This window comes from Leiobunum rupestre, chromosome 4, assembly GCF_980474605.1.
Source record: "Leiobunum rupestre chromosome 4, qqLeiRupe1.1.hap1, whole genome shotgun sequence".
Lineage (NCBI taxonomy): Eukaryota > Metazoa > Arthropoda > Arachnida > Opiliones > Sclerosomatidae > Leiobunum > Leiobunum rupestre.
In genome coordinates this window covers 35,478,985-35,492,094 of record NC_143387.1, presented here as the reverse complement: position 1 = coordinate 35,492,094, position 13,110 = coordinate 35,478,985, and the positions used below count along the sequence as shown (strand labels likewise).

The window sequence follows — 13,110 nt, the reverse complement described above, 5'->3', positions numbered from 1 at the left end:
AATCTTTAAATATTAAATTATTTAAACATTTACTTAATTTTTGTCAAAAAAAATGTCCTTTTGAAACACTGCTATATCACAGACCGAACCCCCCCCCCCCCGGACATTTTATCTTTACTTAACCTGAGAATTAGTACAAGTTAACATGCCCTGTATGAACTTCCAAAAACGTTTTCCGTGAAATTGTCTCACCGCTGCTGCGTGCCATGGCTGTTCATATATTAACCTCAGACGTGTTTGGAAAAGTTACAAAAGTCAAGAAATAGAGCCAGATATTCCAACAGTAGATAGGTTTCGCCCTTTTGGGGTTCATAAGCACTGTGTAGGACAGTGGCGCACCAAGAAATTAATTAAATTAATTCCATTGGCTTGTGGAAGGCTCGGTTGAAAAGTAATTCGTTAAAAAATTGTATGTAAATCCGTATGTTCTGAAGGGGGCCCGGGCCCCCGCTTGGGTGTGCCACTGGTGTGGTAACTATCTCATAATTGTCATAGGTTTATAGGTCGAGACGCATACTATTTCTGTTGTTCTAGGATTAGTTTTTTAAGGATCCCGTTATAAAATTGAGTAATATGCGACAAATTATTCGGGGCTTGTATATATCCCAGGAATCACAAATCTCCCTCAGATATTCTAAGGAGATCCAAATCTCTATGGGAGCAAACTTGGATGTAACTAGATTATTATATGGATATCCAAATAACGCATCATAACTTGCATATTTTTATTACTACATGCTTACCTTGAAAATAGGGAGTTTCGGGTTGTTCTGCCCGGCAGTGGCGGCTTAAGAAGGCTGGGTCCCCGGGGCGGCGGCAGTGTTTTGTGACACCCCCCAGGACCGTGCAGAAGTTTTCACGGGTCCGTCTTCTTCAAGTTTAACCGTTCTGATTTGCACCCCCCTCCCCTCAAGCTTCTCCGATGGCACCCTCTGCTGCCCTGGTACCCGGGGCGGACCGCCACCCCACCCCCCTTAGGTCGCCACTGCTGCCCGGTGCCACTTCCGATTGGCTCCCAGCATCGTCTGGGGTCCCACAAGGCTCAGTCCTTGGATCTCTCCTCTTCATCTACATCAATGACATTGTAGACAACGTCGTCTCTAAGATGTGCTATCCACTGCAATTTTATGGTTTATTTAAAAAACGTTCATCGACGATGGTGGACATTTTTGTTGGGAAAACGATTTGTATTTCTAATTAGCTAAAGATTTTTCAAATTATGTTATGCTTTCATTAAAACATTTATAAACAAATCCAATTCTTGGTAAACCAAAAAGGCGCGCAACTCAATTTCGGCGCCCGTCTCAAACCGGCGCCCCGGGCAGTTGCCCGGCCCTTCAGCCGCCCCTGGGTCACAGGCTTAATAATAATACGGTATCATCCATCTCTTGTTAAAATTCTTCAAATTAAGAGAAAATTCATATGAAGCATCAATCTGGAAAATCAAGGAGCCTCAAATAAACGCCTTACCTTAAAAATTGAGTTGCTTGTTTGAAGGTGCCTCAACCATGACGACACTTCTCCAAGTTAAGTTCTCCCAGATTTGAATGATCACATGTTTGACCAAGAAGTTGGTTTGAACTATATTATTTAAATTAGTAATTAACTTTTACACCGACTTAAGACTCAGTAAAATAGCGAAGAGTATTAATGAGAAGGTGAAAAGGGAATGCATTAGGAAAATTCTAATTGATATTGTTCAAAGGCCAATAGTTATTTTCATTCTAACAGTTTGGAGTTATGTTATAATAATACAATATTTACTTTTTATTATAATCAGAATATTAAACGTAATTTTGAGTTTCTTCCCAGTATTTTAAATATCTTAATACAAATTACCACTAACAAGGAGACGACCCGAGGTGTAACACACCGATTTTGTTCAAACTCGGGGGTTTGGTAGACCTTCATGTAACTTGAAACACCCTAAAGGGAAAGGTCTCCATAGGCAACCAAAAATGTTTTTGACAAGACAAAATGGAAATTTTCCCATAGAAAATAACATGGGAATCTGACCAGTATTAAGGGTACCCCCCCTGTTAAAATTTTTAATTTTTTAAAATGCTAAAAATAGAAAATATAAACAAGAATGTATTTATTTATACCTAGGGACAATGTCTATGTCGAAATGGTTTTTAGCCTTTCTCCAAGGAGGATTAAGGGAAGGGGAGTTGTATTGAGGCTCCTCTTATGGGAGCGGGAGGAAAGCGTATGTAAAATACCGGCTCGCGTTCTTGTTATGAGCGCCCTCTAGTTCAGAAAAAGTTATTTCGGTTTTAATTTTGAGAATTTTGCTGCTTCGGTGTTTCGTCGTGAATACGCTAAAAATGTATGTCGACTAGATTTACTTAGTATATGCATAAAATTCGAATTTTTTTTGTCATGCGAAGAGAAATATCATATAACTAAAGCATTTTCCATATAAAAAATATTTTGAGTTTTGCAAATTGTTTACTAATTTACGGCTTTAAAACAAACAAACACCGAAGCAGCCGAATTATCAAAATAAAAACCGAAATAACTTTCAACAATATTTCTGAACTATAGATGGCGCTCATAACAGGAACGCGAGCCGGTATTTTACATACGTTTTCTTCCCGCTCCCACCCACTGGGCGTCTCACGCTCTCTGACTACGGATGCAGCCATAAGAGGAGCCTCAATACAACTCCCCTTCCCTTAATCCTCCTTGCTTTCTCTCAATCCACCCGTTGGTCCCCCTAGTACGCTCCTCCGCTTAAAATAAAATGAATAGTCCCGGTATTTCATTGGCTGCTTAAAATTTACGTCACCTAACGCGATGGTAATCAAACGCCGGTGACGTTTTGTCTTTCCCCCCGCGCGAGACGGGGGAAAGGCGTTCAACGTGCCCGGTGATTGTCGCAACATAATTATTCTTCCTAAATATAAATAAATACATTCTTGATATAAATAAGAAAATAATGAAAAAGTTCGAAGTTGATTAAAATCTTTACAGGGGTACCCTTACATTTGGTCAGATTCCCATGTTATATTCAATAGGAAAATTTCCATTTTGTATTGTCAAAAACATTTTTGGTTGCCAGGGCAAAACGATTGCCTATGGCACGGCCGTCTCGAGATCTCGAGACGGCCGTGCCTATGGAGACATTTCCCTTTAGGGTGTTTCAAGTTACATGAAGGTCTACCAAACCCCCGAGTTTGAACCAAATCGGTGCGTTACACCATGGACTAATTAAAAGAGGAAGAGCATTTAACAAGGGTCTTTCGGAGCTCCCTATAGGAATAACATGGGAACGGGGTGTCCCTGTGTTAATTAGTCCATGGTTACACCTAGGAGAATCTATACATCCTCCTAGGTTACACTTCGTGTCGTCTCCTTGTAAGTGAACCCGTGCAAAACAAAGTATATAAGCAGACGATATTTGCAAAAGTACAGTTTTTAGAAAAGATAGAAGGCGCCACCGCTGAATGATAAGGATTACAGTCAGTGAAGAATTTCTCCCGGGAAACCCCGATTTCTGAAGCCGTATAAGTATCTCTAGTTATATATTCCCATCTCAAACTCTCAATTTCTCAAAGCTAATTTCTTAAATACTGCCAATGGCCTATCCCTAGTGTGCATTTTACTCTTAAAAGAGAAATGAAGTCGTTAATATTTCCAGAAAAATGATAGAAAACAAGATAGAGAGATTTACTTCAGCAATATAATTTCTATCACTAAATTTAGCTTGAAAGTTTTAAGCGGAAGGCTCCATTTTGCTCTCAGTTAAAGACCGGTTTCTTATTCATTTTTGATTAGTGGATAGTGGGCCTTAGCATCATAAGAGTAACACCTAGGCGTCTAGGCCCTTGCCCTTCTTGATTTTCTCCCTGCCCGGTATATTATGGCTTCTACAGCAGCTAGGAAGTTATCGTGAGTATTTCCACCATATATTCAATAATTTAATTGTATACGTTTACCAAAAGATATAAATCTCTCCTTACAAATAATTTTATGAGAAATCTAAAGTCGAACTAAAACTTTGAGTTAGGGAGCTCTTTTCATTTGATAATTTATTTTTAACGATAATTAACTACAAAAATATTTATGGTAATGTATACAAATATTTTGTACAGAAGATTCATAAGGTTATTTCAATTTAATCTAACTTGTGGATTCCATGCATTGGGCAATTCTTGTGTAGCGCATGGGGTTTGCCATTTTTAGAATCCAAATTGTTTGATTCTGTATGATATATTTTCTTATTTGTTTCAGATATAGTGTGATTGATTTATAGAGTACAATGCTCACTTGTTTAGGGATTCTGGGTGATAGTGATCACCGAATAGTTAACCATAAAAACTTCACTAGTTATGCTTTTTGGGCTGGGGAATTTGTAAAAGATGTCAGCAATATAAGAGAAGTTAATTTGTCAAGAAAATACATCAATAATAATTCATTTATGATACTAGAAATTATCTATCGGGTGGAATATTTTGGGCGAATGTTGGAAAGCTTACATTGGTAGAAACTGTATGCTGCCTTGGTGTAAGTTTGGAAGGAGTTGGCAATGGTATAGGTGCGATCAACGTGGATATTATTTTATTTTAAAAGTAGATAAAGGAAATACCTTTTTGTTTGGTTTCATTAATATCTTATAGTATCTTGCAAAAACAATGGTGACCATACTTCTGTAGCTCAACTTTTCCATGCCATAAATGTATTTCCTATAATCCTTTTCAGTTCTATTTAGAGACCAATAATGAGTTCTCTTTGCAGCACCACTGGTGATTCACTATATATAATTTTGGGACTTCCTAAAACTGCAACACAAGATGATATTAAAAAAAGCTATCGCAAATTAGCTCTAAAATTCCATCCTGATAAAAATCCAGGAAATCCTGATGCAGAAGCTAAGGTAGCTATTTTATTTCAAACATATTCTGACCCGCAACCCAGTAAACCAATTTATGATAACCCATTGACAGTCTAGTTATTATCCAGGTTGGGAGATAAAAAAATCTAGGGTTCTTGTGGGCTAGCTTAGACCAGAATTGCACTGAAAAACCTGAGATATCTAAAGTACAGCTTTTTTTAATGTAGTCGGGAATCTACTGACCAAGCACTCGCACATTGTCCTTAGACCTGTTGTAATTTAAGTAATAACTCCTTGGAATCTATGGTCAAAGCAATGTAGTATCAAAAACACATTGTTTCCATAAGTTAAGTCAAAACAGGAAAGAATTTGGTCTTTAAGTTGATTTCATGGTTATTAAGGTTTAAATTTTTTTAAACATTTTGAGAAAATTTTTGACTCCTTGTCTGATTATGTAATAGCTCTTTTGGAACAGCAAATAATGCAGGGCAAAATACATGTGTATTGAGTTTCAGGAAAATATGGTTTATGAATTGGTAAATGAACTTGGGCAATACCATTTTGACATTTTACAATGTAATACACATTAAAAGAATAAAATCACTTCATAAATTTGATGGTATAAAATTGGGCAATTTTGATGATTTGTGAAGTGGATCAAAACATGTCAGACTCCTAGCAATGTTTAAATGTAATTTTATATATGAAAATTTAATGAAGCAACTTAATTTTTGTAATAACCAATGGTGTAGAAAACTGAAACTTACCTCGTCTGAAAAAAGAAATATAGGCGGTAAATTTCGCGCCCGTGATTTGGTGTCAGATTTCCTGTTTTGGAGGAAAATTCATGTCCACTGTAAAGTGCCTTAAATGTTTAATTTTTATGGTCTAGATGGATACTCCTCTTGTAAGACTACACTATTAACTTCTGCTATTAGTAATTATAAGAAACATTTCTTTAAAATATAATTTTATTTCAGTTCAAAGATATAAACAGAGCCAATTCCATTCTTAGTGATCTGACTAAAAGGAACATTTACGATAATTATGGATCTTTGGGGCTTTATATTGCTGAGCAATTTGGCGAAGAAAATGTCAATACGTACTTTGTTCTCACTAGTGGATGGTGCAAGGTAAACTTTCCTCTGCTTTTGTCAGGGGGTTTAATTTATTATTTTAGTTCTTTCACTGAAGTTATTTTGTCACAACAAAAATGTTATTCATTACTAGAGCTTAAAAACATTTTATCAAAACTTAAAAAAGTTTCAAGAAATCAAATTTAAAAGTATTGAAATCTTTAAGAAAATATAGAATAAAGAGTTGCTGTTTTTAAACAGAACTTATGCACTAGTGTTATTCTTTAGGCAAATGCCATTGTTAGGAACAATTTTCAGCTTTTTTAGTGGAAATAGTTGCGTTTAAAACTTAAATTTAACATTGTAAGCTTCCTTGCGTTAATTTTGACCAAAGTCATTCAACATCAAGAAATTAACCATTTCAAAGATTCCAAAACAGTTACATTACCTTATTTAAGCCTGCATTTTTGATTTAATTAAAGAACATTTAATAAGTTTCATAGGATGCAATAATTTTAGATTGGATTTTTTGCGTAGATTCTGTTAAATAACTGCTTTGTGGGGCCAGTCCTACACAATCTCTTATTCCTAAGATATTTTTATCGAAACAGATGTAAATCTTTCATATATAGGCAATTTTAATTATTTGATTTTATGGAAAATATTTTTTTTAAGGGGTTTCAATTAAAAAGTGTAAAATGTTTTAGGAAAATACAACATCTTGATTAGACTCGCAATCTTTCATTTAAATGAAATTAAATATACTGTTATAACTGCCTAATATTAAAGTAACTTTAAAGTTGTCTACATCCCTATATTACTGTATTTATATTTCCAATTTTTCATCACAGGCCTTATTCATATTCTGCGGTATTATTACTGGCTGCTATCTCTGCTGCTGCTTTTGTTGCTGTTGTAACTTCTGTTGTGGGAAATGTAAACCACCTCCACCCGAGGATTCTGGTGATTACTGCAACTTAAAAGTAAGTTAAGTTACTTATTTACTCTGGCATGCATTTTCCTTTGTATAAAAGTTTATCAAATCTTATTTTATGTACATTATGGTAAATAAGTAAAAATGGGTACAGGTAAATCATGAGAGGCCTAGAAATACATGCGTATCTGCTTTTCAGTCATCAAATTTTTAATTTTAATTGGTAACTGCTGGGTTCTATGCTGCTGATTAATTTTATTTGAATGGCCATTTTTGGTTTTAGCGCATGAATCTTTCATTCCTTGTGATTATTTTGAGCTTTAGAAAATGGATTATTTTTAATATAATTTGAAAGATTATTTAAATTGTAACGTTGAAGGGTAAGTTGCCATTGACCACATTGTAATATGTCTTAAGGTTGCAATACTAGAGGTTTCTAAACAAGTTGAAACTTACAATTGGTTAAATACCAAGTAGTTTTAAAATACTTTTATATAATTATAATTATAAATAAGCCTAGGGTTTATACGGGGCAAAAATTAACTCCCCCCCCCCCGAAAAAAACAAGCCTAGCTGAGGATAGTCAGTCTTTAATATTTGTAAATTATGTGAAAACTGCTTGGTTTTTATTATTGTAGTTTAATAGGAATGGACGGATACTAATAGAAGTAAAGAAAATGTTATAAAACAATTTATTTGTACGACAACCATGTGTGTCATAAGCCAGGAATATCTCCATTTTTAGAAGGGCATTCCCATTATACACACTGTTTATGAGGCAAGGCGGGAACAATTACTAAAATACAGTGATGTGTAAGTACGAAATTGATGAAATATGGCTCCTAAAAAAATTTTATCTCTAACAAAACCAACTTGGTTTTCATCTTTGTTACTGAGGTCGAGTATAATTGGTGTTTAGGGTCGGGGTCAACATACGATCGCTAAATAAGCAAATATCAGTTGGTATTCAACTTATAAATTTCAACTTGTTTTTAGTTAATATGCATCAAGTTTCGTCAAATTAAAATTTTACGTTAAGTATTAAAGGTGCTTTAAAACTTAATGTGCGTGAACTTGTCACTTATGGTTTTATCTATTGCGTCATATAGCTAACTTTTTTAATATTTCAAGTGCATTGTAAACTAAGCTCAGCTTAAAGGAAACACACCAATAAAAGTATTAGGCCATAAAAACAACTTGTAAAACATTTTTTTAGAAACATAGGATGTTGACTAAAAAAGTTGAATTTAATCCATTTTATGCTTGAAATTAATCATAATTATTATTTGCTTTTATTTTGGGGGTTTTATTTTTTCCCAAATAACCCTTGATCCTACCTCAGTCCTTAATTAAAATGAAAGAGAAAAATTAGAGCCAAAAGAAAACAAATATTTATATGATCCAGAAAGAACAAGATCAGGCCGGATCCTCCCGAGATGACGTTACTAATCCTTTAAAGGTGAGAAAATTTCCGAAAAGCCAAACCAACAACAAAACTATAAAGATATAAAAATCTGCTTCTTCATGCTATCCTCTCCCTGATTTTCCCAAAGCTTGCGTACTTTTTCATCCCATATTTTTGGTTCCCAATGGAATGCTTATTTGATTGATTAAGACTTTATTTTTTGGGCTTTTTTAGCTTGCTTATAGCAATTATATTTACCCATACTTTCGTTATCGTTTTATTACGCTATGTGGGAACTGTCTTTTTTTCTTATGTGGTGGTGAGGATTCTTTACATGCAACATTTAATTGCTGGTGGAACAATTTTCTAATATGTTTTTATCATTTCACTAAGTCATTTTAAGTATTCTTCATTATAAAGGGTAAAATATATAATACTATATATTCAGAGTGAGGGGTCAGACATTTGAGATTTTGGAATTTTGTCTTTGAAGATTTTCATATAAAGTTTAAGAGAGTAAAATCACAGGTTTTGTAGCCTGAGGAGGGCTAAAACACTTTGTATGGACTTCATTGTTTTAAAACTACTCCTCTGAAGTTGCATAAAAATCAGATTGATGCCTGGATGCGCTGAGAATCTGGATTGGCATTAATCCGGTGGCAGCATCTCATTTCCCACTGAGAGGAAAGAGACCTGGTATTATTCATGTTATAGAGATGCTTAAGCAACATATTTTTGTTGATTTATACAAAGTTATTTTTACCTTATAACCATTTGCTTAATCTCTTATGTCAATTATTAATATTTTAAGAGTCGTCAGTGTTTCCAAATACCACATATGTGTTGAAAAGTGGAGTAAGACTAATTTAATATTTCATCAAACTAACGAGGAGTGTACCCGAGGTGTAAATCACCAATTTTGATGAAACTCGGGGGGTATGTAGACCTTGGGGTAACATGAATTTTCACCAAGGGAAAAGTTACGCTGGGCTTACGTTTTGCTATGGCAACCGAAAATGTTTTTGACAACATAAAATGAAAAAATCTACCTTTAAAAAAGCATGGGATTTTCTCGGTTTATTTTTTTTTGGGTTTTCAAAAATTTTCACAAGCTAGAAAATCCCATGCTTTTTTAAATGTAGATTTTATCATTTTATGTTGTCAAAAACATTTTCGGTTGCCATAGCAAGACGGAAGCCCAGCGTAACTTTCCCTTGGTGAAAATTCATGTTACCCCAAGGTCTACATACCCCCCGAGTTTCATCAAAATCGGTGATTTACACCTCGGGTACACTCCTCGTAAGAAATACATTTTAAACGCCCCTAAATTATTATTTGACAATTAATAAGCAGTACGTCACTCAGTGGAAGGATGAAAACACACTTGATTCTAACTCAAGACAAGTTGTCATGGTGACCGATGGTTTCAAAAATGACTATAGACATTTGGCAGCCGAAGGGCACAGCTGTCCCTGAGAACTAAAGCTAAATTTTAAGTTTGAATCACTAAGAAATGCCTAATAGGCGCTTCAATAAATGCCGCTTTCTTTGTCTTTCCTCCCCTACGAGCATGCGCGAATCACTGAATAAAGTTGTCAAGGGTTTATATGTTAGTTTTATTTGTAAGGTAGAAGCTGATAGCGCCTGCACATTTTTTTTTCAGGTGGCGCGTGCAAAATTGAACAATTAAGCCATTATATATTAAAATATTAAGCATCACGCACTTTAAAATATAACGCTTTTACAAGTGTGTCCTGCCTCTCTCTACTACTACTTCTAGGCAAATCACTGAACAGGTTTTATTTAATCATCTATTTCTTCAGTGAAGTTTTTTTCTAACGCAAAAACATTTAATTATCATATTGCCTGTACATAAAGCTTGACCTTGATGTAAATGTCTCTCACCTAACTATAGCAATCAGCTACAATCCCTAATAGTTTTTCCCTTGTCAACGCATATAAATCCATGAATCGAAATGTATTTTCGGTTCGGATGCAATGCAATTGTACAGTACGAAATAGGAACGTTTTAGACTTGGAAGAGTCATAGCAAGGCAATTCAAACCATTGTGTTGTAAAGTGTCAATTTTACTAAAATGGGCTCATATAATTTAATAAAATAGCAATATTTACACTAAAGGTTTTCATATGGGTTGAATTCTATTGAAGATTGTTCAACTATTAGATTTTAAGTTTCATAATTGTCATTTATTATAAACTTCTGATATCAGTAATTATTTAAATATCTCTTGAGAGAGGTGTAATCTAGGCCATTAATATCATATGAAACATGTACTTTTGCAGGCCAAATGTGTACACCCCCTGGTACACTGCATCACAGCTGAAAAGTTACTGAATCGATTAATTACTTGGCTTAAAGATGTTAAATTTACACTGCATAGGGATATTTACTTATTGATAAACCATATTTGCCAATGGAATATTATTTGAAAATTAATATATGATGGATGGGAGCCTTGGTAGGTATATGTTTTAAGCGAATAACATTAGCAAGATAGGTAAATGTGTAGTAAAATTGAGTTGCTCTAAAAATATGCAATTAAAAAAAGTGACATTCTTACTACTGCACAAGAACGTCAAGAGCCCATATTGATATTAATGACGACCAAAAATTAGTCATTCCACAAATGACTATCAGTAAAAACGTTTAAATTGCAGAAGACTAATGCGGAACATAAATTTATGGCAGTATTAATTAAATTTACTAATAAATTGGAAACAAAACGGCAAATAAAGGGGAAAGCTAGGTTTCCATTGAAGAAATTCATCTTTCACAAATGTTTCGTGAAAAATAAAATTGAGAAATTCCAAAATTTTAAAAAGAATCAATGCTGAAATTTATTATGAAAATTAGTGGAGATAGTCTAAAAATAAACTTTAAATCCCCAAAGCGGCATTGTAAATTAATAATAAACATTCCAAAATAACGAGTAAAACTCCTCTAATCGAATAATACCAAAATCTTGAAATAAATTGCACAACTATGAAGTCACTTCCAACTTTGGAATTACAAAAACTCAGAATTGTATAATGTCTGAACCCCTCAACAAACTCTGTAAATGAGGGTTTTTATATCTCTTTCACATTGCAAATTCAAAAGGTAACATTCTTGGTTTGTACCATTTATTAAATTTAATAGGCCAGTTTCTATATAAACTTTTTTTGGAGTAACCATTTGTACAAACAACTTAGTGCTTTTATTTTATGTAAAAATTGTTTTGTTACATTGCCTTCCAACACGCGCATGTTCTACTATTAATTTTACTACTTATGTTGATTATTAAAACTGTTTTATTGGTACAGTATACATGTATTTCCAATAGGTAAATTACTCTATCTCTCTCTCAAGCCCTTGCTTTTTCAAGCTTAAATACATGCTTTTTTAGTGGATTACGTTTTTATGTATGTTTTATATATGTGGGTGCAAATAATAAATTTACTTACATGGTGTTAAAAGGAGGATTTCAGTAGCGAGGAAAGCAACCAAACCACGCCAGTCACTAGCCAGCCTCTCAAAAGCGGAGATAGCGCAGCTATTTCCATGCCCGCACCGGGTGGTGCTCAAGATTATGGGGCAACAGAAAAAACAACTCTTAGTTCGACCCAACAGGTAACCTACCAAACGGAGCACAGCACCCCAGTCCACAATCAATGAAAAGCTATAGATTCTAGCTCCAGTCTTATATATTCCAAAATAACATTCAAATTTCCAAAAGTTTGAAAGGACAATGTAGCCTTTTAAGACTAATTAATCCTGTGAAAATGTTTAATCTAATTGAATGCTTGAAATTTAACGTGAATAAGACAGTTTTCGTGTAACCAAATTGTGTAATTTCTTAGACTAGCTTTCCCAAGTTTTGTTTGAATATCATTTTTAGGACAATCTTTATTAGTTATTGTAATTGTAAAAGAGAAAAATTTAAAATTCTGAAATATAAGGGCATTCCGAGCTTTATTACATTAGGGCCTGATCGTTTCTGTATTTTCCCTGGGTTTCTAGTCATTTTTATTATTAGTCTCACACACCTTCCTTACAAAGTGGTTGTGTAAAAAGGCCACAAACATGCACTTTTACAAACATTTTTGCTTAAACGACTTAATGAAAACAGTATAAATTGTTTCATCCTGTATGGCTTAAGTAATTATTAATAAATTGTAAATCATTTAATGGTATTTTTATTTTTTATAAATATTTGGTAGAATGCTTTTTTCTTTCTCATATTTTTTCACTCTCCTGAAATTAAAGCTAATAAACCATTTTTCAGTTACCTGGTGAGTAGCATTACTGTTTTCATTTTGTCGTCATGATTATCAAGTTGGGGAAGTAATACGTTAAAATTGATTTTTTTAGAGCTAAGATTTTCACACTTTCCATAAATTATTCACTCAAATTAAATGTGATGAACTGACTGAAAAGGAGGATACTACCAAATTCTGTATTTAAAATTTTGAAGTGCACGGTTTTAATATTTTAGTCTTTAAAGCCACTTACAAATATAAGCAAAACCATGTCTCTTTCAGTACAATCCGACATTAACTTATATATAATAGTTATTAAACCTCTAAAAATTCAATCGTAAAAATGTTTTTTGTTGTATAAGTGTTTGTAAAGCAAAAATCTTAAAAGTATTTCTGGTGGTGTTTGCTGGTTGAAGTGGATATATTGGAAGCTGTTTAAAAAAAATGTAAATAAGTAGCATCACGTTACTGTTAAATAGAAAGTTTTTATAAGCCTTTATTTTAACTAAACTTAACTCTAATCTAGTACAGCAAAAGGTTCTACATTAATTATGGAAATTAAGCTACCATACAGAATTTGAGTTTAATTACATTTAGC

At 33.8% G+C, this 13,110-nt stretch overlaps 1 protein-coding gene across 3 annotated transcripts; it reads left to right on the top strand.

Moving 5' to 3' along the window:
• Positions 1-3,572: 3,572 nt before the first annotated feature.
• On the top strand, positions 3,573-13,080 carry Csp (Cysteine string protein). Of its 3 annotated transcripts, XM_090171577.1 has the most exons (7): positions 3,573-3,894; positions 4,741-4,879; positions 5,818-5,970; positions 6,765-6,896; positions 8,253-8,306; positions 11,731-11,883; positions 12,625-13,080. In XM_090171577.1, exons 1-7 carry the CDS (start codon positions 3,866-3,868, stop codon positions 12,628-12,630), a joined length of 666 nt encoding a protein of 221 aa, XP_090027703.1. In that variant the 5' UTR covers positions 3,573-3,865; the 3' UTR covers positions 12,631-13,080. The 3 variants fall into 3 exon arrangements, with proteins under 3 accessions (XP_090027703.1, XP_090027702.1, XP_090027704.1); XM_090171576.1 differs by lacking the exon at positions 12,625-13,080 and having other exon boundaries at positions 3,574-3,894; positions 11,731-12,441; XM_090171578.1 differs by lacking the exons at positions 8,253-8,306; positions 12,625-13,080 and having other exon boundaries at positions 3,576-3,894; positions 11,731-12,441.
• Positions 13,081-13,110: the final 30 nt, after the last annotated feature.

What these genes read in the sequence shown, in the direction of transcription:
- Csp (XM_090171576.1), top strand. Translation starts at nt 3,866, where the DNA reads ATGGCTTCTACAGCAGCTAGGAAGTTATC. An exon ending in ACAGCAGCTAGGAAGTTATC is followed by an intron (nt 3,895 to 4,740) that starts GTGAGTATTTCC and finishes TTCTCTTTGCAG; the next exon opens with CACCACTGGTGATTCACTAT. An exon ending in ATCCTGATGCAGAAGCTAAG is followed by an intron (nt 4,880 to 5,817) that starts GTAGCTATTTTA and finishes ATTTTATTTCAG; the next exon opens with TTCAAAGATATAAACAGAGC.